The sequence below is a fragment of the Ursus americanus genome, chromosome 11, assembly GCF_024610735.1.
Source record: "Ursus americanus isolate L20-20 chromosome 11, mUrsAme1.1.p, whole genome shotgun sequence".
In the NCBI taxonomy this organism is placed as follows: domain Eukaryota; kingdom Metazoa; phylum Chordata; class Mammalia; order Carnivora; family Ursidae; genus Ursus; species Ursus americanus.
In genome coordinates this window covers 28317256-28340695 of record NC_142137.1, presented here as the reverse complement: position 1 = coordinate 28340695, position 23440 = coordinate 28317256, and the positions used below count along the sequence as shown (strand labels likewise).

The 23440-nt window shown below is 47.2% G+C and overlaps 1 protein-coding gene and 1 long non-coding RNA gene across 7 annotated transcripts in view; one reads left to right on the top strand and one right to left on the bottom strand.

Moving 5' to 3' along the window:
* Positions 1 to 23440, bottom strand: part of LOC123792962 (uncharacterized) — an 80815-nt gene that overhangs the window by 8736 nt on the left and 48639 nt on the right. Inside the window, exons 1-2 of one of the 2 annotated variants that reach the window (XR_006779823.2) lie at positions 9981 to 10074; positions 9047 to 9211 (exon numbers count right to left, since the gene is read on the bottom strand). This is a non-coding gene — a long non-coding RNA (uncharacterized LOC123792962). Of the gene's footprint in view, positions 1 to 9046; positions 9212 to 9980; positions 10075 to 23440 lie in introns of those variants that run through there. The other variant, XR_006779824.2, reaches the window with a different exon arrangement.
* FYN (FYN proto-oncogene, Src family tyrosine kinase) overlaps positions 1 to 23440 on the top strand; it is a 205966-nt gene that overhangs the window by 180396 nt on the left and 2130 nt on the right. For all 5 annotated transcript variants that reach the window (XM_045798497.2, XM_087865402.1, XM_087865401.1 and 2 more), the window contains one exon: positions 12758 to 12889. In XM_045798497.2, the coding sequence (XP_045654453.1) occupies positions 12758 to 12889 (132 nt within the window). The remainder of the gene's footprint in view (positions 1 to 12757; positions 12890 to 23440) is intronic.

The following is a 23440-nucleotide window of genomic DNA, read 5'->3' as shown; positions in this document are numbered from 1 at the left end:
GTCAAGGCAATTTAATCTTTGGGTCTGTGGAATGTGTGTAGAAACCGGGGCTTTCGTGACTTTGTATAAGACCTGCTGTGAGTTTAGGTTTGTGTATTAAATAGAAGAAGAAAAATGTGTCGTTCAAACGTTCCCAGTATTGCAGATTTAGGTTGAATGGATTATTATCTGGAGGAAAATTCACGTATAAATTAGACTGTGAAGAATTCATAATTGTTGCAGTTTTCATGTTAATTATTTCATGTTAAAAAATTGTTACTGCATAAATTAACACATTCTTTCATGGTGAACATATTTTAGAAAGATTTGTTACTTTAATAACTCTTTGTGTATTAGAAATCCCAGATGCCTGTACTAATTAAATATAATCAGATTTTGGATTCAAAAAGCACAGTAGCCATTTAACACAAACAAGGAGGCAGCTAGGTTGACAAACACAGTCAGGAAGAAGCATATCCCTGTTTCTTTCAAATTTTGAATTTCAACAATTCAGAACTGTGAATTCAATTTCTGTCCTTCCTTTGTATTACAATGACTGGGGATTATCAGACTCAGAACACCAGCTTTCCAGCTCAAGGGCTCCTGCAGAATTATTAATCAGCCTCATCTGAGGCCTCTGTAATCCGGTGGCACATCAAGGCTGATCTCGCCATGCGATGCCCTCCCTCTGCCCCTGTCGGCACATGCGTTTCTTGTTCTCTGTCAACAACAGCATTGCAATTCCCACACAGTGTGCTATGACCTGAACAGCGAATGTCAGGGAAGGGGAGGTAGGCGGGGAACCCTTTTAATCATTGGATTTAATCTAATTCTTCCCATACTAGAGAAGCAAACCATCCCTTGACGAAAAGCAAACCCTTTCCAAAGCAGCCATTGTTTTAAGTCCTGAGCAGGAAACTCGTTTGGACTGACTCTCCTGCCCCGAGGGGCTGTCTGGTGAGAGCCTGGGGAACCTCTGGGAGGGCAGAACGCCCTCAGCAGGGTGGAAGCCAGCCCTCCTGCTGAGCCGGTGGGGTGCCTTCCGGAACCGAGCCTGGTTCTGATCCAGCCTCCCCGATCCCTAATTTGGTACACTTCCGTCACTGGACAGAAAAGCGCCTTCATTTGTATTCTGCCACTTGGAGCCCCGGGCTTCCGTGGCCTTTCCGAAGGGATGCTTTTGTTTATCTGCTGAGCCATCCTGGAGCCGCGGGGGCCAGGTTGACCGCCAGGGATGGTGGGTCATTCTGCCGGGGAAAGGGAGACGAATTGTGCACACTTTTATCCATTTTCCTCACTGAAGGAACATGCGGAAAGCCAAAGATCACAGTGAAAAGAAAGGGACTTTACCTCACCCTTGCCTACCCCAGACTCTCTTTTAAGATTAAAACTACAGGAAGGAGGTGGACTCAGTCCTTCTATAGGCTGACAGCCCGGGGGAAACAGATGGGACCACTGTAAGCCCTGATCACTGACAGCCTGCTCCTCTGAATATCTTTCCTCTTTATCTGCACTGGGCAGTCACGTGTTCTGTTCCATGCGGGGGGGCGGGGGGGTGTCTTTCTCCTTTGTGCTGTCTTGGGCAGAGCAGTTTGGCGGTTGTTTCTGAATGGTCAAGAGCATGTCCTTGGTCGGTGCATCCCATGTTTCTTAGTAATCAGCAAGAAGGAAGCAGATGGTCACCCTCTGTGATTTTAAAGTGTGTAAATAGGAACTGCAGACTGCCATCAAACATCAAAAATGTCACTTGGCTTCCTCATCTTGCTTTGCTGGCAGAAGGAACTCCTTCATTTGCATCATCTGGCTAATCAGGGGCAGGCAGTACAGATGAAAACCGCCCCACATTTGGAAGCCTCCATTTCTTCCAGCTGAAGGAAGGCACACAGCAGCATCTTGCTGGTCTCCCCAGTGGCACAGGCCCTGTGTGGGGGTGGTTTGAAAAAGACACCCCGAAGTGGTTATTGTCTTCTGCATATCCTCTCTTCCTTTGATTTCTTGCTAACTCCCGCCAAAGCCTCAATATGACCACCAGCTGTTCCCAAGCAATTCCCCAGCCCCAGTGCTTGTCCTTGCTGCCTAGCATACTTTGTGGCATGATGTCAGACTGAACCAGACCCAATGCCCCTTCTGGGGGTGGCTGGATTCCTGGAATAATTTCTGTGTTGAGCTGCATCCCAGATACCCATTCATTACTTAGGTCTGAGTTCTCAGGACCCTGACAGCAGCATACACGTGGTTAGATAGCCCAACACACAGATTCTGATTTTGCTTCTCTTTGGCTCTTGGAAAGCTGGAAGAATCATTGGTTCTAGAATACCTGGCAAAACTCCTCCTTTACTCATTTCCACCCAAGAGAACCACTTAAACAAGCCTCCCCCAACACAGTGTATACTTCAAGCAAAGTCCTCTTGGAGGTTCTTAGATTTCCCATGATTTTAGGAGATGCTAATGAATTTCGTACTTTTGTGCTGCCGGTGAGAGTTCTCCTAGGTTGCCAGTGGTCACCATTGGGAGGAGGGTGGTAGGGAGACAAGAGGCCAGAGCAGCCTTCTCTCGCCTGCTGGCTCCCCCACAGATAGCAGAAGAAATGTCACAGCTTGCTCTCTGTTCTCCTCCACATGCGCCTGCGCTGCCCTTCCTAGTTCACCTTCTACCTGCCCTTCCTCAACTACGGGAGGCCAGGCCTAGTGCCCTGGCCTCAGCCTTACCTCCCGTTCTCCCTGGTGGCTGGGTTTGCTCCCCTCTGTCCTCTGCTTGTCCTATTTAGGTTTTCAATACTCACCAATGGACCTTGCACCCCTTCTCTGTCTGGTCCTCTGTTCTGGGCCTCCCTTGGGACTTCTCTCACCCCTCTCAGCTTAGATATCCCTTCCATGGAGTCAGCCACGCCTGACTTTGGGTCCACGCCCAACTAATCGGTCTTTGTATCCAGGCCCTGCCTCTGGCCCTTGGTTCTTGTCTTCCTTGGCCGAACTTGTTCTTCCTCCACCCACATCCCTGGTGGGACAGCACTCCTCCCTCTTCTCCTCATTACCTCCTTCCTTCTTTCTCAGATTCCCTGCTCACCGTGAAGCATTTCAGATGGAACATCACATGAATGCATTGTACCATGCACCTCTCCTTTACTTTTACTTGTAAAACATGGTGCTAAAATCTTACGAACTTAAAGGAGAAATTTCAGCAGAATGTGTCACCAGGAATAACTGGAAAACACACAGTTGTGTTGCTCCAGACATGTTTGGGAAATTTGAAAGTCATTCCTTTGGCCTAGTGTGAAATATCTGAGTTTTGCTTTGCCTGGTTTTATTGGGTTTGAAATCATTGTTTTGTTTGAATAACCACAGAGTTCCAGGTCAGGCCAGCCCTGATTTCGCCTCTTTTACAGGATATCCTGTCCTAGTCCTGCCTCGTCACCCCTCCCAGCCAGTGTAATCAGCTTCCTGTTGTGGGCATGGTTTGTGATTTCTTTTCCTTTATTCTGCAGGGTGACTTTAAAGTTGAAGTACTGCACATTATTTAATTTTGGATGTAATAATTTACAGAGTTTGTGGCTTCCTAATTAAAAGGGACCCTGGATGGATCTTTGGTTCAGAAAAAGTGTCTGTTGTTGAAGCTAATGCCTTCCCTCCTTGAAAATGCTATTAGGGCACCACTGTAGTCTCTGTAGGAAGGATTTGGCTGTCCTTCTCCACCTTGGCCCAGTTTTTTAGCCAGAGGGGATGTTTTCTGAGACAGGGCTGTGGAATTGGCCTGGTCGCTGGGGGCCGGGGGGGCGGGGGTGACAGCCCAGCTCTCCACCAAGAGCCAATAATGTGAGCTGGCCACCCACCCCTGCAGGCCTGTCCTGGCCCCCAAGCTGAGCCCCTCCCAGGGAGAACCACGGGTCACACTGCGGCATTTCAATGTGGCCACCTCTATCCAGAGCCCCCATTCCCTGTGCACTTCCTCTTTCCCTCTCTCCGAAGCCGTCTTTTTCCTGAAGCCAGTGCCACAATCTATTTAGCTGTCTGTTGGGTTTGCCTGTGAGCCCTGGCTCCCCAGCTGCCTGGAAAGGCATATGGCAGGAGGTGACCCATGCTTGGTTTTCTCAGGAGGCCCTCCCCCTGTGCCGGGGACTGATTGGACCCTCAGTAAGTTCTCAGTAATCGATGGATGAGCGCACTGGATTTTCTTCATCCTCTTTTCCTCTCTTAAAGTTTGGAAAGCTTTGGCTAACCTGGTGCAACTAAATGCCTTTGCGTTACTGTCCAAATAAGATAATCATTGGCATGTATTCAGCTGTCACAAGGTGCCAGTTGCTGTGCTGAACCTCTTACGTTATTTATAATTCTCACCACAACCTCATGAGGTTATCATCGTCCCAGTTTACAGACATGGAGACTGAGACTGGGGAAGGTTTTAAGTGGTCACCCGGCACATTGAATGTTCAAGCCCAGACCTGCTGACTTCGAAGCTCCTTTTGTAAATGGCCATCCTGGGCCTTCTACAAATGACCGCTCAGTCACAGCACAACCCACAGAGTGGGCCCCTTTGCGCTCACTTCAGAGCATTTTCCTCCCATTCCTGGCCAACTAACATAACTTAGTGAAGGAGGTAGACTTGGAAGTGGAAGTCTCTGCCATTTTCATTTGAATATCTCCAGTGCCACTGCCATCATCTTAATGCATGAGGATGAAATATAGTAAGCAACCAAATCCAGTAAGAACTGCTTCCGTTCGAGGCAGAGAAAACAGCTTGCCTGGCCACTAGGGATATAGGACCGTCATTAACTGGAATGGATCCTGGGGGCTGGAATGAGCCATCCTGACTTAATGAATTTAACTGGTCTTCCTGTTTTCACTTAAAAACCAAGAGCATTCTGTCAAATCATCCCAAAGTACGATAAGGATGATTTTATTCCTATAACACTAAGAGTGAAAACAATTATTAGTTCGTTACACTGCTGTGTGCTCACTCTTTTCTTTTTTTGGTTTGATTAAATCTGTATAAAGGAAGAGAATTTCTTTGGCCATCACAGTGTTGGACAAATTGCTAGGATAAATTGTCTTTAGCCAGTTGAAGATTTGTTGAGTAGTTACTCTTTAACCAGCCTTGGGCAAGGTACTGTCAAGGAATAGAAGTATACAACATGGTCTCCAACCTCAAAGGATTGACATTCTACTTAAGAAGATAAAAAGAACACCTGCAGAACTAGCAGAAAGACATGTTGGGCACATGGGCACAGCAGCGTGGGCTATAGCACTGAAGCACTTGGGCTCTGGAGCCAGACTCCCTTGGTTCAAATCCCAGTTCCACCATTGCCACATGTCCTTTGGCCTATCATTTTACCTGTCTGTGTTCAGTGTTCTCATCTGGAGAACAGGACTGTTCCTGGCATCTACGTCCTGCATATAAAGTACTTAGCATGATGCCTGACACTTAGCAAGCACTCAGTATATGTGTAATTATTGTTGAGACTACTCCTGTCACACATTAAACACTTATTTGTAAGATTGGCTCCAAGTGCATCAGAGAGATCAATGAAGGCTGAAGTAATCACAGATGACTTCATGAAGAAGGTGGGACTTGAGATGAGTAGGCTTCAGCTATAGAGATGGAAGAGAAGAAGACATTTAGAACAAGCTAAGAAGCAGCAGGTATGATTACACCAGGGGCAGGGTACAGGTTCTGGGACAGCAAACCAGAGGAGAAGATGTGTTTGAGGTGGCAAGAGCTGAAGTTGAATAGAGACTTGGGGGTGATGCAGTGGGGGGCCCCCTATGTGGTTGGTGAAGGGAGCGTTATGAAGCTGAGGTTTAAGTGACTTGTTGGAAGGACAATGAGCCGAAGGCAGGGCACAATCCATGAACCATGACAGGAGGACTGATCAGAGGGACAAGGATCCAAGACAAGTTTTAGCAAAGAGCTTAAACAAGAAAGGGCAAAGACATGTCAAAGAGGAAAACAGGAAGCCTTGGTGATACGGGGCGCCTGGCCACCTCGGTCAGTAGACTCTTGAATTTGGGTTTGTGAGCTTAAGCCCCGCTTTGGGCATAGAGATTACTGAAAAAAAAAAAAAAAAAGGAAAGAAAGAAAAGGGAAAAAAACCTTGGTGATGGATTAGCTCAGAGGTTTGAGGAGAGGGAGAAGTTCCAGCTGGCTATTAGGTTTTTCCCTGCTTTGACAAGCCTGGCAGAATGATGATCTGACCCCCAGAAAAGGGATACTTAAAAAAATAAAAGTACGCCATTTGGATCCTAAAATATTAAAGTAAGAATAAGCTTTTTAAGTCAGGTCAGTCATTTAGTAAAATTTTCTACCTAGTACAAGAATCTCCTTTATAATGTCTTATTCATAGTAAGATGATTTAGTAAAATAATGAATTTAGATTCATAGTTGCCACATTTGAGATAAAGGTGGGACACCCTAGAGGCTTTATCCCTTCGATGTTTGCAAATCAAGAGCTGGGACTTCTGATGAAAAACAGAGTCTGTGTAGTGTTTCCAGCCCTGTTCCCACAGAGATAATGGTCAGGGGTAGTCATGAGAGAGGGTGAGTCCCCAACACCTCGGCCTCTCAGACGCTTGCAATTAGCAAGTGGTGAATGGAGAAGAGCCTAAAGCAGAGACACAAGAAAGGCTTGGAAAGGAAGGAAGGACATCAGGGAAGAATAAATTCAGAGAAGATAATTAATTCATTTCTCATGGAAATGTGTGAGCTTTGCACAGTGTTGGAGTATGCCAAGTTTTACTCCTTTGTTGCTGAGATTATTAGTATTATCCAAACATGAAAAGTGTGCTAAAATAGCACAAATGCGACTAGAGCCACTAGTTAAATAAACATGACGTCAGCAGTGACAACAGAAGCATAATCTACCCCATGCTGATTGCTAAGAGACACCCGTGGGCCTTGACATGTCATCATGCTCCTCCAGGGTGTTGAAAAGTCAAAATGCTCTACACGTTCTTTCTCATCATAAATCGTTCTCAAGGTAGTGATATATTATCTTCCACATTTGAAAGACAAGGAGAAAGAAGGAGGTGGGATGTCATCCTCTTCTGCTCACAAGCCCCGGTGGCTTCCCATCACACTTGGGATAGCATCCAAAGACTTTCGTGGGGCTTGCAGAGCCCCATAAAATCTGTCCTTGTAGCCCACCTTATTCTTCTTTATAGCGTCTGTCACTGTCTGACATCTATCATGGCACTCATTTATTTCCTCTCCTTCCCAGACTGAGCTGCAAGCTCCATGAGAGCCAGAGGTTGAGGTCGCTGTCGCATCCCTAGCGCTAGGTATGGTGCCAGGCACATGGGGGAAACTCAGAAGTATTCATGGTAGGAAACGAGAGAACAAAACCAGCCAGCAGTCGTGAAGGTTTGATGTTGTTTTGTGGTCAAACTTTGGTAGCTGAATATATCCACCACCCTCTCTTTTCTCCTACCTGTAGCCTGAATGACTCTTCACCTTATTTTACCTGAGAAAGACCAGGGCCTGGGGGTGTGAGTGATTGGCATCCAGTTACGGGCTTCATCTCATTCTATTCAGAAAAGGATTTTCACCTTTGTTCTGCCGTGAACACTCTTAAGGCCTCTGGCCACCTAGACTTTCTACCGTTATAACCACCCCCCCCCCAGCTGCAACACCAGTGACTCAAGCCCCCCACTCCTCACGGAGCAGTCTGGAGCTCCTTCCACCTCAGACACATTCACTCCACACTTCATTTGGCAGTAAAAACACAGGGTTTTCCAGGTGTTCCTAAGTGTCATTAGTGTGTGACAGATGCTCTTCTGCAGTCGGCAGTTGTGAGACCCTTATAAGGGCATCCAGATGGCGGCAGACAGTGACACTGGTCACTGAGGACAAGGAGAGGACCTGCTGGAGAGCCAGGAACTGATAATAAGCCTCATGAGGAGCTGTGATGGTCCGGCCTGGAAAGGAAGGCTGAAAAGGCTGAAAAGGTTAACAGCTGTCCAGTACCTCCGTCACTCAGCACAGCTTTATCTGTCTACCTTCTGTCTACCTTCTGTCTACCTTTAGACAGATAAAGATCTGTGCACCAGGCACTGGTCTCTGTACCGGAGATAAGGTGGCCATCCAGAAAGACACGCTCCTGCCCTCAAGGACAGTCTCTATCTATTGAGAGAGGCATGCTCCAAACAACAGATGTATTCATCTGCCCTTAAATGGTAGTAGCCACAAAGAGCAAGGGGCTCTGATGGCACAGAGCTAGGAGCCAACCCCAGCCTTAGTGTTCAAGCGAAGGCTCCCTGTGCAAATAATTGAGGCTGAGAAGAAAGGAGCAGGAGCTAGCCAAGGGTTAGGGACTTCCACAAGGAGAACAGCCTGCCCCATGGCGCTGTGGCAGGTAGGAACCATCAGAGAAGGGCAATGGAGAAGTTGGGGTGGGGGAGGGGTTGGGAGAGGGATAACAAGAAGCGGCTGGAGCAGTAGGGAGGAGGGACCGGACTGTGCATGTGGGCCCAGCTGGAAGGCCCTTGCAGGAGTGCAGGCAGGTGACGGCGTGTGAGTAAGGACTAGCGTGAGGGTAGTTAGGATGCCCGGACACATTCACAGTGAAGCAGCCTCAACCTAGAGTGATAAAGCAGCAAGGGCCGAAGAGGACATGGGGAAGACGCACTGAGCTCCCTCCCCAGGCAGGCTCAGCACTGCCTTGTGAGGGCACGGTGATGGGCACTTAGACACAGCATCTGGATAAGGAGCATTCTCGGCATTCTGGTCTCCCCCGCTGGGCAGTTCACAAGGCAACAAACGGTGAAAAAAAAAAGCAGAATTCTGGGAAAGGTAAACTTTGAATGTTGTATTTGAGAGGCCTTTTGAGGCCTCTCAGTGGAGACGCTGAGGAGAGAATCCGTAACACAGATCAGGAATTCAGGACGGAGGGCCCATCGGGTGATCCAAACGCAGGGGATGCGGGATCAGGACAGCAGTTGAAGCCGAGAGAGAGTACAGTGCCCCCTCGTTACACAGAGCTCATGACCACTCAGTTCACATCTCAACAGAATCTAGAGAAACAGGATGGGGATGTCGGTGACAAATGATTATTTAAAACACCGGCATGTTTACTCACCACAGAAAATGGCTTGGCCTCAGGCTCGTTGGTCCTCACTAGGGTTACAGGAAGGTAAATGACGCCAGTCCAGATGGTGGTTCCAGGACCTGAGCCTGTGACAGCACCAGGTCAGGCTTTCAGCAAGGGCTTTACCCTGGGAGGTACAAAATCTGCAAATGCTGCCTGGAAAACAGTGGAAAAGACATTTCAAGTCCATGCATTAAATACATATACATATATATATATCATGTACGGCCTTTGTCTGTTGGCCTCAAAGACTCCTAAACTGTTAAAGTAATTCAGTCAGAAATAAAGGAATTATCATCATTCTAGTGTTTATTTTTTGGTTTATCTAAACATTGAACAAGTTCACTGAGTTACTGTGTCCTCCAAAGCCCATGACACCAGTGACAGATTATCCTACCTGCAGTTTGCTGTGTTTTCTCTGATAAAATGCAAAGAAGAGGAAATTGCATTGGCATCTGAATCTTGCTCCCAAACAGGAGAATTTCAAGAAGAGCGAATCAGCTGGTTACACAGTAGGGCCAAGTTCATTGTAGTATAGGCCCTCTGGGCACTGTCTCCTTTTTTCTGCAAATCCATACTGCTTAGGAGACAACTTTGATCCTGACTTACTGCCTGTCATGGTATCTTCAAAAAAATATGACAGGGCAGAACTTTATTTTCAAGGGAAAGGCAATGTTTACACCCAGGAGATCCTTCCTTCCAGGTTTCTGAGCTTTCTTGACTTCACTGGAGGCCAGAGCCCATCGCAGCCCTCCCCCGCCCCCCCGCCCCCACCACAGAGCCACCTGTGGGGGTTTTGTAGGTGGTGTTCCATACAGCCCTAGCGATGCCGTTCTCATAGACTGAGGTTTGCAATGCACAACCTGCCTGGCCCTGGACAGAGACACCTCCCCTCCCCCCCCCCCCCCGCCCAACCCCCACAAACCATTTGGAGCTGCATCTGTACCCCCAGGAGGTGGGAAACCAAGGTGAGGGGAAGTAGAGGTAATGAGATGAGTTAAAGAGCAGACAGCCATCAGTTCTTTTGTTGAAACCGTAGTTAATGATTAACAGATTATCACTGCTTTAATTTATTAACCTTTTTTCTGCCTTGAAAAGGAAAATATGAGTTATCTTTAGAGAAACTTCTTTTATCAACAGTGGCTGCTATTTTAAGACTGAAAAGAAGTCAGGGATATCGGACAAAGACATTATTTCTTTTTCTTCCAAAATGCATTAGGTGTAAATATATTGCTTATCTTAGAAAACTAATGCAAAATAGGGGTGCCTGGGTGGCGCACTCGTTAAGCGTCTGCCTTCGGGGGCGCCTGGGTGGCACAGTGGTTAAGCGTCTGCCTTCGGCTCAGGGCGTGATCCCAGCGTTCTGGGGTAGAGCCCCACATCAGGCTTCTCTGCTGGGAGCCTGTTTCTTCCTCTCCCACTCCCCCTGCTTGTGTTCCCTCTCTGGCTGGGTGTCTCTCTCTGTCAAATAAATAAATAAAATCTTTAAAAAAAAAGAAAACTAATGCAAAATAAATTTATTTACGAAAGCTCCTGCTAATAAGTCTCAAAGCACATATCCACAAATGGTTTCCTATCAGAGATCCGTTACAGCCTTTGTTTAAATTTATTTATTGAAGGCTTGCATATTATAATTCTTGTTGTAGATGATGTAATGAAAAAACAATGAAGCCAACTAGCACAACGGGCCGATATATTGACATTTGTTTGGGTTTTTGTTAACCTGAAATTATGAAGTCTTCTCTCAGAAAATCCAAGGTGACTTCATCCAAATTTTGAACAGTTTACTTTCAGCAATACACACACACACCTTCACAAATGTTGAATGATTCCAAGAAGGGAAGAAAGGCTCCTTTTGCTTGTCATTTTATTTACAGGATTTGTGTCTGCACAGGGGAGAAAAGAAAGTTCTTTTTGCTTTCGAGATGGACATAGATTTCCAAGCCATTTGGCTCAAGAGATAGTTTAAATAGGAATGAATTTAATATACCTTTAATTCTCTGAAATAAGAGAACTCCACCTGAGGTCTGGTCCAGGGCAAAGTCTGTTCTCAACACTGGAGATAATCTATCACATTAATCCCAGCGGCTCAGAGTCCAAAAGCTGCGTGAACAGAACGCTCGAGGGTAGGTTCTCACACAGCATAACGCTTTGAAAGAAACTTTAAAAAACAAAACGACTGTTCGGAGAATACCAGGCCTTGTGTGGAATCATGCAGCACTTAAGAAAAGATAGAAATAATTATGCTTGAGAAACACAGCTAATTAAAAATAACTCAGTGCATAAAAGGAAAAGAAAACTATAGAATAACTTCTCTGCTCCAGTGTAAACGTGAGATGCCACATAATGAAATAGTAGGATTTTTTAAATTTCATTTCACACTGGCATAAAAGAGATGGAGAGGAAAATTATATTGCCAGAAAATGCCAGGGTAGATTTGCTAAAGACGTTATCATGTACTGTGTTTAAAACAAAAATCTAATTGCTGTAATTTATCATACCTCTCGTTATTAAAACCATGCTAATTTAAAGATTTTAATTATTTGCCACTTTTGCATTTTGTGACTTTTCATAGAAGATACTATGAAAATTTCTGTCAGCCTTTGTGTGATTTTTTTTTTAGGAGGTCCTAAGTAAAATTAACATGCTTTAAACATATCATTATGTTCACATCAGTAATAAAAATTCCTTGTATTTTTCTTTTAGTTTGTTCAGTGAAATTTCTGAAACTGCTTTGTTAATTGCTGAGCTTAATATATGAGAGCACAGGCTGCTGAATCAATTTTAATTCCCTGTACACACATCTAGCTTTATAAAGAGCAGGGTAGATGCCACCCTTCCTTTTGGATTGGAGAGAGGATTCTTTTAATGATCTGAGAAATTTGAAAGAAAAGATTCTACTGACTTGGGCATGAATTTGTTGCTTGGTCTTGAGAAATCAGACTCATAAGATAGTCATTGAGGCAAGACTGCTCTTTAAAAACAAACAGTGAATAGTACGCTCTCTGGCTAGCAGGAGGAAGGTAGGGAGGTAAGCAAGGGATCATAGAGTACAGAAGAAGAAACTGTCCCAGGAGTTAAGATGGCCACTATCAGTGTTGGGGGGAAAGGTGGAGGGAAGCAGCCAGAGGCAAAATCATTTCTCTGCTGTGGGTTTTGGAGGCCTTGGGAAATAGAGCCCATTTCCATAAAATACATGGGCTGCAGCAAATTGTCTTCACCTTGGGAGAAGCATGGTGGTTGGATATGGTTTCTGTGTACCTCCTAAGAGCACACTATGGAATTTGTGACAATAGCATTATGATTTAACACTATATGTATTAATAAAAATATGACATCATTTCAAAGCAAAGGAAAAAAATACATAAAATTAGTTTCCTAAATCACAAGTCAGCCCCACATCCAGACCAAACCTATGACATTCAGTGTGGTTATTGATTCAAGTTCTAGAAGCCACAGCTTTAAGGGGCTTTGAGCGCCAACTATTTGATGGGAAAAATAAAATTAGACTAGCTTGCTTCAGGCCACAGAACCAGGACTAGACCCCACAGCTGCTCAGTTGTAGTGCATTCTTATTCACCATGTTCCCATCCTCCTCTACGAACTTGCTCCTATGAAAGTGGCTTCCAGGCACTTCTCCCCCAGCCCCACACCCAGAGCCGTGCTCTCTGCCTGCCGACTCACCACATGTTCTTTCTGCAGGTGCAAAGTTCCCCATTAAATGGACGGCCCCCGAAGCAGCCCTGTACGGGAGGTTCACGATCAAGTCTGATGTGTGGTCTTTTGGAATCTTACTCACAGAGCTGGTCACCAAAGGAAGAGTGCCATACCCAGGTAAGAGCGGGACCTAGCAGAGATGGGCCTCTGATAGGATGCTCTCTTAACACTTTGCCTTCTGAGCCCGAGCCTCAACTTTCTGCCAAGCGTGAGTTTGAGGAACACGGACAGGTATTTAGCCTGGGAAAAACAGAACTGGGAGCCACCGTGGACCTCACGTAGACAAGCAGCTACCGTGCATTGTGTGCCAGGATTCATGTAAATAGCAGCTGGCATGAGCGCTTCAGTCCACCCCGGTTCGTGGAGCTGTGCTTTCTCAGTAGGAACACGGCCGTGGCTCCAGGAGGAGCAATGGTACTGGCACAGCCTCACCCAAATAGAGTTTGCAGACACTTCCAGGAAAGAGGAGAAAAGCCCCCACTGCTTTTTGATTACACTGTAGCATTGACCCATGGAGTGAAACTGGCAGGAAAATGCCGGGACCTGCTCTCTCTGCAGGCCCCAGCTCCAGATGGCCAGAGAGAGCAGAGGCACATGCAAAATGCAGTCTCGAGGCCACGCACCCACCGCCCATCCGAACAATCAAAATATGCCCTACGAAAGCAAGTGTAAAGTAAAGAAATCGGAGCTTCTTAGGCCCTGGAAATTTTCTGGGCTATCGGATTCATGCTTTTCAAAGAAACCACAGATTTAGGTTATCCACGCTTAAATTCATTAATTTCAACAGATGCTGGTGTAAAGGACACTCGTGCCATTTCACCTCCACGCTTTAGTGGTTATATTATAGCACATGGACGATCTGCTTTCTGAAATGTTAAGGACATATTTTTCAGTTACTGCTGAGTGAAGAAAGAACGTAGCTCCCCCTCATTCCCTGCCTAAGAAAGGAGCTTTAAAAAAAAAAAAAGCCATGATAGAAACGATAGTGGAGATTAATGAGGAATCGAGATCTCTTGCAAATCCTGGGTTTGTAATTCTATCTTTGCAGTCAGAGGAGACAGCGAGGGCAGATTAATTTGTAATCCCTTTGTTCGTTTTTTATGATTATTTCTGGTCATCTTCGGAGAATGCAGAGTAGAGAGGATCTCTTTTCAGGTTGGCGTGGCCTTGAGACTCCTAGGAGAGCCAGGTTGGCACAGAGACAAAATGAACAAAATTCCCTGTCTCTGAAGCGCCAGCACTGGGTGTTTGGAGACGCGGGTGGAAGTCAGTTTTATTGATGCGGTGGCGGCGGCTGCTGCCAGCATGCACGAGTGGGCAGACGCTCCGAGAGTAGCCAACCAGCATGGGAGAAGGGGCTGCCCAAGAGGGGCCTGGAGTGCAGCGTGGGCATTTTTCAGTTGCTTCTGGGTGGGGGGGGGATGTGCAGGTCTTGGGATTTTGAAGATATGAAGGCACCTTTTTTTCTTTTTTCTTTTTTTCTTTTTTTGCCTGAATTTTGAGTGTCTCCCTGAATCCCCCAGGTTTACAGTCAGCCAGTGTGTTGAATGCCACGGAGGGGAAAAGGTTAATGTTGTTTTGCATTTCTGTAAAGGCTTTCCTTTCAGTGACACAAAGCCACTTTTTGTTCCTCAGGGTTGCAGGCAGAAACCAAGACAAAGGGACAGGGTCTGGGGCCCCAGAGAAGGCAGGCAGGTGTGTGCTTCTGAGGGAGAGGCTTTTCCCAAGTTTGGATTTAGCATAAAGAAAATGGCCTCCTTTTATAACTCAGACTAAGGTTCATTCAGCATAGTGTCCGTGAGTGTGAACTGTGCCGGGCCTTTTGCTCTACCTGGGAAGTAAGTACAAATAAGACATTCATACTCTGAGGAAACGGCTGAAAACCTTCCTGGAGCTAGGCACTGTTGTGGTTGCTGGGGATATAGAACAATGAGCAAATAAATAAATGTTGCCCCTGCACTCATGGAATTTACAGTTAGATGGATAAAATATGTATCAAGTCCAGGAAGAAATCAGTCTTTTCTGATATTTATTATTAGAGGGAATCATCCTCGTGGGATGAATTACTTGAATTTACCCCCTGTGGGCCTCGAACCTTAATTCTGATGATGGGGTCAGGGGCACGTGATGCGGGTATCTACAGAGGTGCCTTTCCCTCAGAATCCTGTGAGGGTGACGGAGGAGTTTGCAGTGAGAGCAAGGTCCACTTGATTCTGCGCAGTTACGTACTGTGAGCAGCTGCTGACATGCCAGGGGGCTGGGAGAGCTGCCCTGCTTCTCTGAGGGTAACGGGACGGGTTGTGTCTGAGAAGCTTCATGGAAAGGGCAAGCAGGGTTTCTTTATCAAGTCAAGGGAGAGGGAGGAAGGTCCTGGATACAGACTGGCATACGGGAAGGCACCAAGGCCTAAGAGGACAGAGCCTCTTCAAGGAGCTGCAGGAAAAGGAATTTGAGGGCCGTGACGTGAAGCCTGGCTATGCAGCTGGAAAGGCTGGCCAGAGCCCATCGTCATCGTGGGGGCCTGGTGCGCTGCCACAGGGGGGCTCTGGGCCTGGCGGGTCCGCAACAGCGGCCAGAGAGCTGTGTCAGCGGGTCAGCGCCATGAGCTGCTCTTCAGCCACAAACAGCCACAGAAAATTGTTCCCAGGCCTGTTCCTAGCCATGGGTACTTCTTGTTTTTGTTTTTTAACTAGTCGTTATAATCCTATTTAATTGGGCTTCTGGATCTCACAGTAAATTCTTCTTGAGGGAGAGGCTTTTACAGAGGAATTCCAATTACAGGATTATTACCTTAATGAAGGATAACAGTTCCTAAGGCACAGTGTCATTAAGCTTCATCCAGACGTCACTGTGAAAGGAAGGACCTTCCTCTCCACATTCTGACTGTTGGTATGGCCAAGTCAGTCAGTGTGTGCCCAGGCATTGCTTCTCTGCTGCGCTGAATCGTTGTGCCTATTGGGGATACCCCAGGACAGACTCCCAGTCCCCGTCCATCATGCCTTCCAGTCTGACATCTGGATGCAGAAATTTCTCAGTTGGCTGGAGTATATTTTTAAGTAATTCTTTTTTCAAGAACAGTAGGTGGCGGTATTTTTCTGAATTCTTTCATACCTGAGCATGACCTTCTGTCACCTTCACACAGAGGAGAGGGACTTTGGCTGGTAGATGAGGATGGAGGTCAAGGGAAGGAAGGTGACTTATCCATGGGTTCATAAAGCTTTCCAGGCATTTCTGCCCAGCATGAAAGGAGTTCCAGAAGTAAGAATCAGAGAGGGAGTTTAGAGTGGAGTATGTGAGGTGTGACCACATGAAGAGCAGAAGGGTTGAGGAGACAATGAAACATGGGTCGGCTGGTTAGTTAGCGAGTTCTGTAAAAGGAATGGATTAAAAGGAAGGGGAGAAGGACAATCTCAAATTGAATGACAGCCTTAGAGCCGAAGGAAAAAACACTGAAATGGGACACTGAGATTAATAGGGAGGTAGCAGAAAGGAGTCGCACGCACCACACCCTCCCAGACAGAGGTTGCTTCCAAGACGTGTCACAGAGGTGTAGGCAGTTCCAGAGAACAGCTCCGCTTTACAAATTCCCCGGGATCAGCCTGACTTGAACACACTCTAGGCCTAAAAGTCTAGCTTGCTTTTCTGTGAGCCAAGGTGCAGAACCGTTCTTTGCATCAAGTTTAGAACGGATTTTGTACTGATGGACTGTTGTATGTGAGAAATGACAACACTTACATAAAAGGGGTTTTCTGGGGTTGATGCATACAATCAGAGTTAGGCATTTTAACCCATTACATCACCTTCAAACCCTCCCCCACATCCTTCTTTTCCTTTTTGCCTCCATTGCCCTGCATCAGGCTGCCATCCGCTCTGCAGTGACCTCTTCATGGGAGTTGCTGCTTCAGTTTCTCCTCCCCCCACACCCATTCTATCTCTGTCACCACCGGGGTTGTTATCCTAGAAAACGGAGACCCAGTTATCTTACTCTCCTAGTTAAAAACGTCTGTGGCTTCCCTTCACCTTCCAGATAAACTCCAGAAGCCTTAGTTTGCATAGTCCTTAATAACTCTTTCCTTGTTGGGGGGGGGGTGTGCTCCTTGAGTCATTCCACAAATATTCATTGAGCACCTGCTGTATGCCAGGTGCTGTTCAAGCACCAAGAGTGCAGCACTGAACCAGCAGACAAAATCTTGTGCCCTTGTGAGAGAGCGTTTATTCTTTTTGGAAGAGACAGACAATAAACTGAGATAATAAGCAAACTCTATTGGGTATTGGCTGGTGGTAATGGGTAGGGAGAAGAGTAAAATGGGGAAGGGGATGGAGAGTGGCAAGGGAGGACCTCATTGGGAGGGACGTCTGAGGAAGGACCTGAAGGAAACAGGGCCTTGAAAAAGGGAAGGAGGCCAGTGTGGCTGGAGCAGAGGGAACAGGACGTCTGAAAGGCCCCCAGGGAGATCAGATAGGGCCTTCCTAGGTCAATGTGAGGACTTTAGCTTTCATTGTTAGTGAGATGGGGAGTCACTGAGGGACTTGAGTGGGAGAGTGACATGATCTGACATGATTTCTCTCTTGCCACCCCCAACCCTCACACTGAGCTGTCCCTCTGATGTGAGTCATTCTTCTCGGCTTCACTGTCTGCCTCAGAATCCTTCAAAGCCCAGCCCAGACATCATCTCCTTTGTGCAGCTTTCTTCATGTCCATGCCAAATGACTTGCCCTGTCTGCTTGCTTCCACAACACCCAGTACATCTCTGTTAAAGCCCCAATCCATGTGTCTGGAATTCGCAGTAGCTCCGAGGGGACAGGAGCTCCTTTAGATATCCCCAGTGCCCAGCAGTGTCTCCCCCATGGTAGACTCTCAGTAAGCATAAGCATATGGATGGATGGGCGGATGGATGGATGGGTGGATGGATGGGTGGATGGATGGGATAGCAAAAAAAAAAAAAAAAAAAAAAGATGATGCCTATGAGGTTTTTGAAACAAGATTTTTTTAGTTTTGCTGATAGCCTGCAAAACCTTTTAATTCTATTCCATCATCTCCACACATAAATATAGCATGTATTGTCCCAGCCACGAGATAGCCTCTGTCCTCAAAGTTGTTCTGGGAAATTGACACTGTCGTCGGTCGAAACACCATGTTCCAGTACCATTCTAGGCAGACTGTCCTGGCCATTCTGTGCCCTGGCTCTCAGCTGAACACCTGCTTTGTGAATCTGGCAGGATCTAGCAAAGCAGAAGCTTTCTCTTAAGCACATCACATTTATCCGTGCATTTGAAGCACTTTCAAATCTTTTAGTAAGTGACAGCTGCCTGGCTTTTGTGAATATATCCTGTCACCTAACGGTGTCTTGAAGAGGCAAGGGAAATTAGTGAAGCTAGAAGCCACCTTCCTTAGAGAATTAGAAGTCGCACCCTTCTTTCCCTCTGCCCCACTCAGACACCCTACAGCCTGGAATTGTAGACATTTATTCCTCTGTGTTCAGCAACCCATTTTCATCACCTGCACTCTTACTATTCCTGCTATGCTCAGCGTGACGACAGAACAGATTTTTCTTGGGGTCGGAAAAGATCAGACTCTCCAGCCAGGAAAATAGGAAGCAGAATAGAACCTCTACTCTCAGCCAAGGGTGCTTTGTCCTCTGCCCTCCCTGCCCCCATCCACAGTCCCTAGGGCTTCTCCTTTCAGCTCCTGAGTTCCCCCAGAGAGGGAAGCCTGCTTGGAGTGCCCAGGAGTCATGCTGCCACCTCTCCCTACAAGATTTCTCTTGGCCAGTGTGGCTGGTGAGAGGTGAGAGGAGGGGACCAGAAGGCAAGCAGAGAGGGCAGCCAGAGAGGAACTTCCCACTCCTGAGTCCTGTGTTCCACCGCCCTTCGTTCTCAGCTCTGTGTTTCCATGGCCTTCCCGGTGGACACCCTCGTGCTCTTCCTTACTCCTCCTTTTCTGGGACAAAAGAGTTCTTCACGATCCTGCATGACCAACTTCAAGTAACCTTTCTGTATTATGGCCCCTGAGTAGCTGTCATTTCTGTATTTATTAATATGGTGGGCTTTAATAAAAACAGCTGCCCCGAGGTTATCTGGTCAAATGAGGCAAGAGAAAGAGAACTAGACATTATTGTGCCTTCTCAGAGTCACTCCTTTATTTTCGTCTATACTCTTTGATCAGTATCTATCTGCCCTAAATTTGTACTTTGATCCTTCACCAGACCTAACATGACACCTCCTGATTGTTGCCTAGTAAGGCAGCTGGGGCCCGTGATGGTCTGTAGCACAAGCTCGTGCTGAGCAAGCACCATTAACTTAGTCCTCCTTCCCCTGGCAGTAGCACAGCACTGCTCAACAGACACAGGCGAGTAAACAGAAGGAGCTTTTTGCAGGGTTTATGCAGAGAAGCAAGGGGGAGCCTCTGACGAAAGCCTTATGCACAATAGAGCATAATTTCCTTTGAATGGAAAGCTCAGTTTGCAAAAGTAATCTCAATGTCTGATAACCTAACATCATTCCCATTGTGAAAGTGCTTAATTTTCCCGTGGCACAAAAATCCAGGTTCTTGCAACCCACAGTCAAATCCAGATGCAGCCTTGATCTGCTAACAGTGAAAATCCCTGATCGTGCAGAGCTGGCCCCTCTGAGATCCATATTAGGAAGCTGCACAAATGGGAAGCCTTAAAGCCAAAGCCTCCTCTTTCATAGAAGACCTTTTTTTTTTTTTTTTTTCCCGAAACAGCTGAAAGCACAGTGACTGTGGAGGTATTTTGTTGACAAATGAAGAAACTGAGGCCGGGGAAGGTCAAGTCATCAGTGAGCGGTGCAGAGGGGGAAATAGTGAAGTGGTTCTTCAGGGGAGATGAGCTTTCTTTCCCTTCTGCAAAGAATCTGACAGAAAAGAGGGAGGGGAGTCTCTGTGGAGTTAGTAGGTAGCTCCAAGGAGAGGAATGGGAAAATCTGGAAGAGGAGGAGGGCAAAGACAAGGAGAGAAGGGAAAGAAAACGGACGCACATGGAAATCGACATTGTTGGCAGCCGCATGCAGTGAGCGTGCGACGCCTGCCGCTAATTCCGAAACCACGAGGAAGCCAGCAAGATGATTTAGAAAGGATAATATGGCCCTAATGACAGGAAGGGAGTGCAGTCCCCTTGGCTGGAGAATCTCAGCTGCGAGGTTTTGGGCAGACCCACTGGAAATGCTGCTCTCTCCGCAGCCGTGTTTTACAGCCGGAAATCCGTGGTGACGGGGGGGCCCCATGAAGGATCTAGGGAAGAGGACTGGGAAAGCAAACCCCAGCACAGTAGGCCCCACGGATGTTCTGTGGACTGAGGACCACTGAGCTGTGCCCTGCAGGAGTGACCCCTGGAAATGGCCCACTTTTCCCGATCTAGTGAGAGGGTGGAGAGTCGGGGGCTGCACGGTGGGGGCAGAAGAGGACAGGGTTGGCCAAGCCCCTCGGTCCTCCTCTGTCGTGGGTTGGGAACCAGGGCACACACCCAGCTGTGCTTTGTGACTGTGACACGCCCCCGCAGTCAGGCCCTACTGGTAGCAGAGAGACCGCCCCCCGCTGACAAATGGTCTCTAGTGCAGCTCCCACTAGGAAACCTGGAGGCCCGAACTGTTGATGACAGTGTTTCCCTAAAACATGCCCATATGCCGTGTTTTCAAGCTTCTGTCTTCTCTGTTTCTCTGCTAGCCTTCTCCCCCATGAAAAGGGAGAAAAAGGAAAAACATTCCCAAGCGCCCTCCTCCCTCCCTGTCTGCTTCCTTGATAGGAAGTGCGGTAACCAGATTCCTGTCTTCTGGCAGCCCCATGTCCCTCCAGACTCTCCTCTGACCGCCCTGGCACTCAAGCTCATGCGTAGCCCCTTCCCAGTCCCTGTCCTTCACCTCCCACGTACTAGGTAAAGCCAATGTCTTGGGGAAAGTGGCTAAAAGAGGAGAACTAATAAGTTCTTTTGGTAACAAAAATATGAAACCATCTAAAGAGAAAAATGAAATAGGCTCATTTTTATAGAATGTAAAGAGTAAAACCCATTTTTGCAAAAAAAAAATTCTTGAAATGATTTATCAAAATTCTTATAGCTGAGAATACTATTTCTTTAAGTATGAACACAGTCCACTTAATCTGGTTATTATTTGTAGAGTCAAAACCAGCCTAAGCCTTGCTCAGCAGGCATCTCCTGACTGCAGGGTGGGGACAGTGCCGTCCACGGCTGGGCCTTGCGGACTCTGGCATACAGTCAGTGGGAAGAGAGCTGATCCCACTCGCACTGTCATTGTCAGCCAAATGTGCATTGTCTTTTTTCCCACTTTTCTGGCAAAGCTGTCATTGGCATGTTTCGGTTTGGCCCAGGGTGCAGAATGGGTTACATATGGTCCCCATGCTTTGACGAAGCCTGTGGAGAGAAGGCACGAGAAGAGAAGGAAGAGGAGGAGTGGGAGGAAGGAGTCAGGCAGGAAAGGAGGCGGGGCGAGAACAGGAGTGGGCATGTGACTGATGGTGTGGGCCTGCTGGTGGCCTGTGTGGGTCCCCTGGCTACCTCCGCCCAGGAAGCAGGCTGTCTCAAGGGATGCTACATGTATAGGGTCAAGTTGCTCTATCTGCTATGTCTGGGACTTGGGCAGAGCACTGGAAAAATAGGCCTGACCCAAGTGGCCAATTAAACTTTCCATTGGCAGAGATTGAACTAAGAGTTTTAAAAAAATACATGAAATCTTTCCATTTGAGTAGTTTGTTTTTTAATGAAATGAAACATTTACTGACATGAGCTCCACAGAGCAATAGGAGAATGATTAATTAAACTCTGTGGTGCCATTTTGGACAGTCTCAATGCCAGAGTAAAGCATTAGAAGGCGTTTGGGGCAGGGAGGGTGGGGGGAGGTGAAACCCCTTCCAGAAGGGCCCATCGGGCCTTCCGAGGTTCAGACCTTCTGCCTGGCTTTCCTTCCAGTTCCTGCAGGCTCCTGGCAGGGGAGGGACAAGGGGGATTTCTGCAGGTTCAGGTCGTATGGCTTCTGAGATATGAAACCAAGGACTGTAGTAAAACACAAAGCAGAGGCTTTAGAGAATGCCAGAACTCATACGTGATTACACTCTCTTCCTAACCTTTCTGGGCTACCTGGAATGTGGTCGCTGCCATCACTCAGGCCAGAGCCTCCCAGCCAAAACTCTTGGGCCCGGATGTGCCCAAAACTCAGACATTCATTCATTCATTCATTCATTCACTTATTTTTAAAGAATTTATTTATTTGTCAGAGAGAGAGAGAGGGCACAAGCAGGGGGAGGGGCAGAGGTAGAGGGAGAAGTAGACTCCCCACTGAGCAGGGAGCCAGATGCAGGATTCCATCCCAGGACCCTGGGATCACGACCTGAGCCAATGGCAGACGCTTAACCGACTGAGCCACCTAGGTGCTCCCAGCCTTTTTTTTTTTTTTTTTTTTTTTTTTTTAAGGACATCCATACTATGCATAGACCATCCATCATACAACATCTCAGAGAGTCCGGGGCCATGCTCCATATTCAAATAAGACGTTCTTGCTTCTATAGCAGTATGTACGAATACATAAAAACAAGAAACAGCCTCGGGTTTTATGGCCACATGAGGTCAGTTCAGATCAGTTTTGCTGGCAAGTGAGTTACCAGAACCATGGGTTTCCAAAGCTTGTTGGGTGTCAGGATGGTGGCTAAGGACGTGCTGATCCCTGTCCGTCACCCGGTTTGTCCAGAGCACCGCAGAACACCCTGCTGGCTGCCTCATTTTCTTCCCCCTGCTCCCAGCTCCCTGCCCCATCCTGAGTTTTCAAAATGAGTTTTCAGGAGTTGGAGGAAGATTTAAGCTAATTAGCCACAGAGCTGACCCAACACCCAACTGAAGAGGGCACCTGTGAAGTCAGGCATGGTGGGGAGGCCGGGGGCCCGTGCTGGTTCATTAAACCTCTCTCACTAAATGAGGGTCACTTCCCAAATGTGAGCAAGTTATGTGAAAATAATTAAGTTGAAGGCCTACTTCAACACAGCAGGAATAAAATATGGATTTTATCACAAGACGTTCCAGTGGCAGAGAATAAGAAAGCATCCCAAAAAGGCTCGCATAAGCCTGTGACTGACAGGGCTGTGGCTGGGAGCCATGGAGCCAGGATAAACCCAGTTCCAAAAGGAACAACAAAACAAAGAAAATGGCAACAGACCCTGAAAGTCGGGACAGGGTTGTGCTCTGGGCCCGGCTCCTTCAGAGTTAAAGGGAGCTGCTCGGTGCGGGTGCTGGGGTCTTCTGCTGATGTCCCTGACACGTAGGGGAAGACATCTAGGTTTCTGTATGGCTTGAAATCAGGTTCTTGATTTTGTAAGTAAACTAGATCAGAAGTTGGAGAGGATTCCAGATTACAAGCTTGGGGCCAAGGAGCAGCCAAAACATACAAGTGCTTGGTGAGCAGTGGCAGAACGCGACACGACAGGAAAAGGAAGGAGAAGTGGAGAAGAGTGTCAGCAGTGATTGGAAGAGGGGTCAGGGCATTCATCTCACCCCGCCTATGGCATTTCCTGCTCTGTCAGGAAGGCCAGCGTGCAGGGAGGCTGCCTTCTCCCCCAAACGACTCCTGTTTGTGCGATGCAGCCTGAGGTTTCAACATTAGGCAGCTCCCCTGGAGGGTCACAAAGGTCTCAAATGATAGATGGCC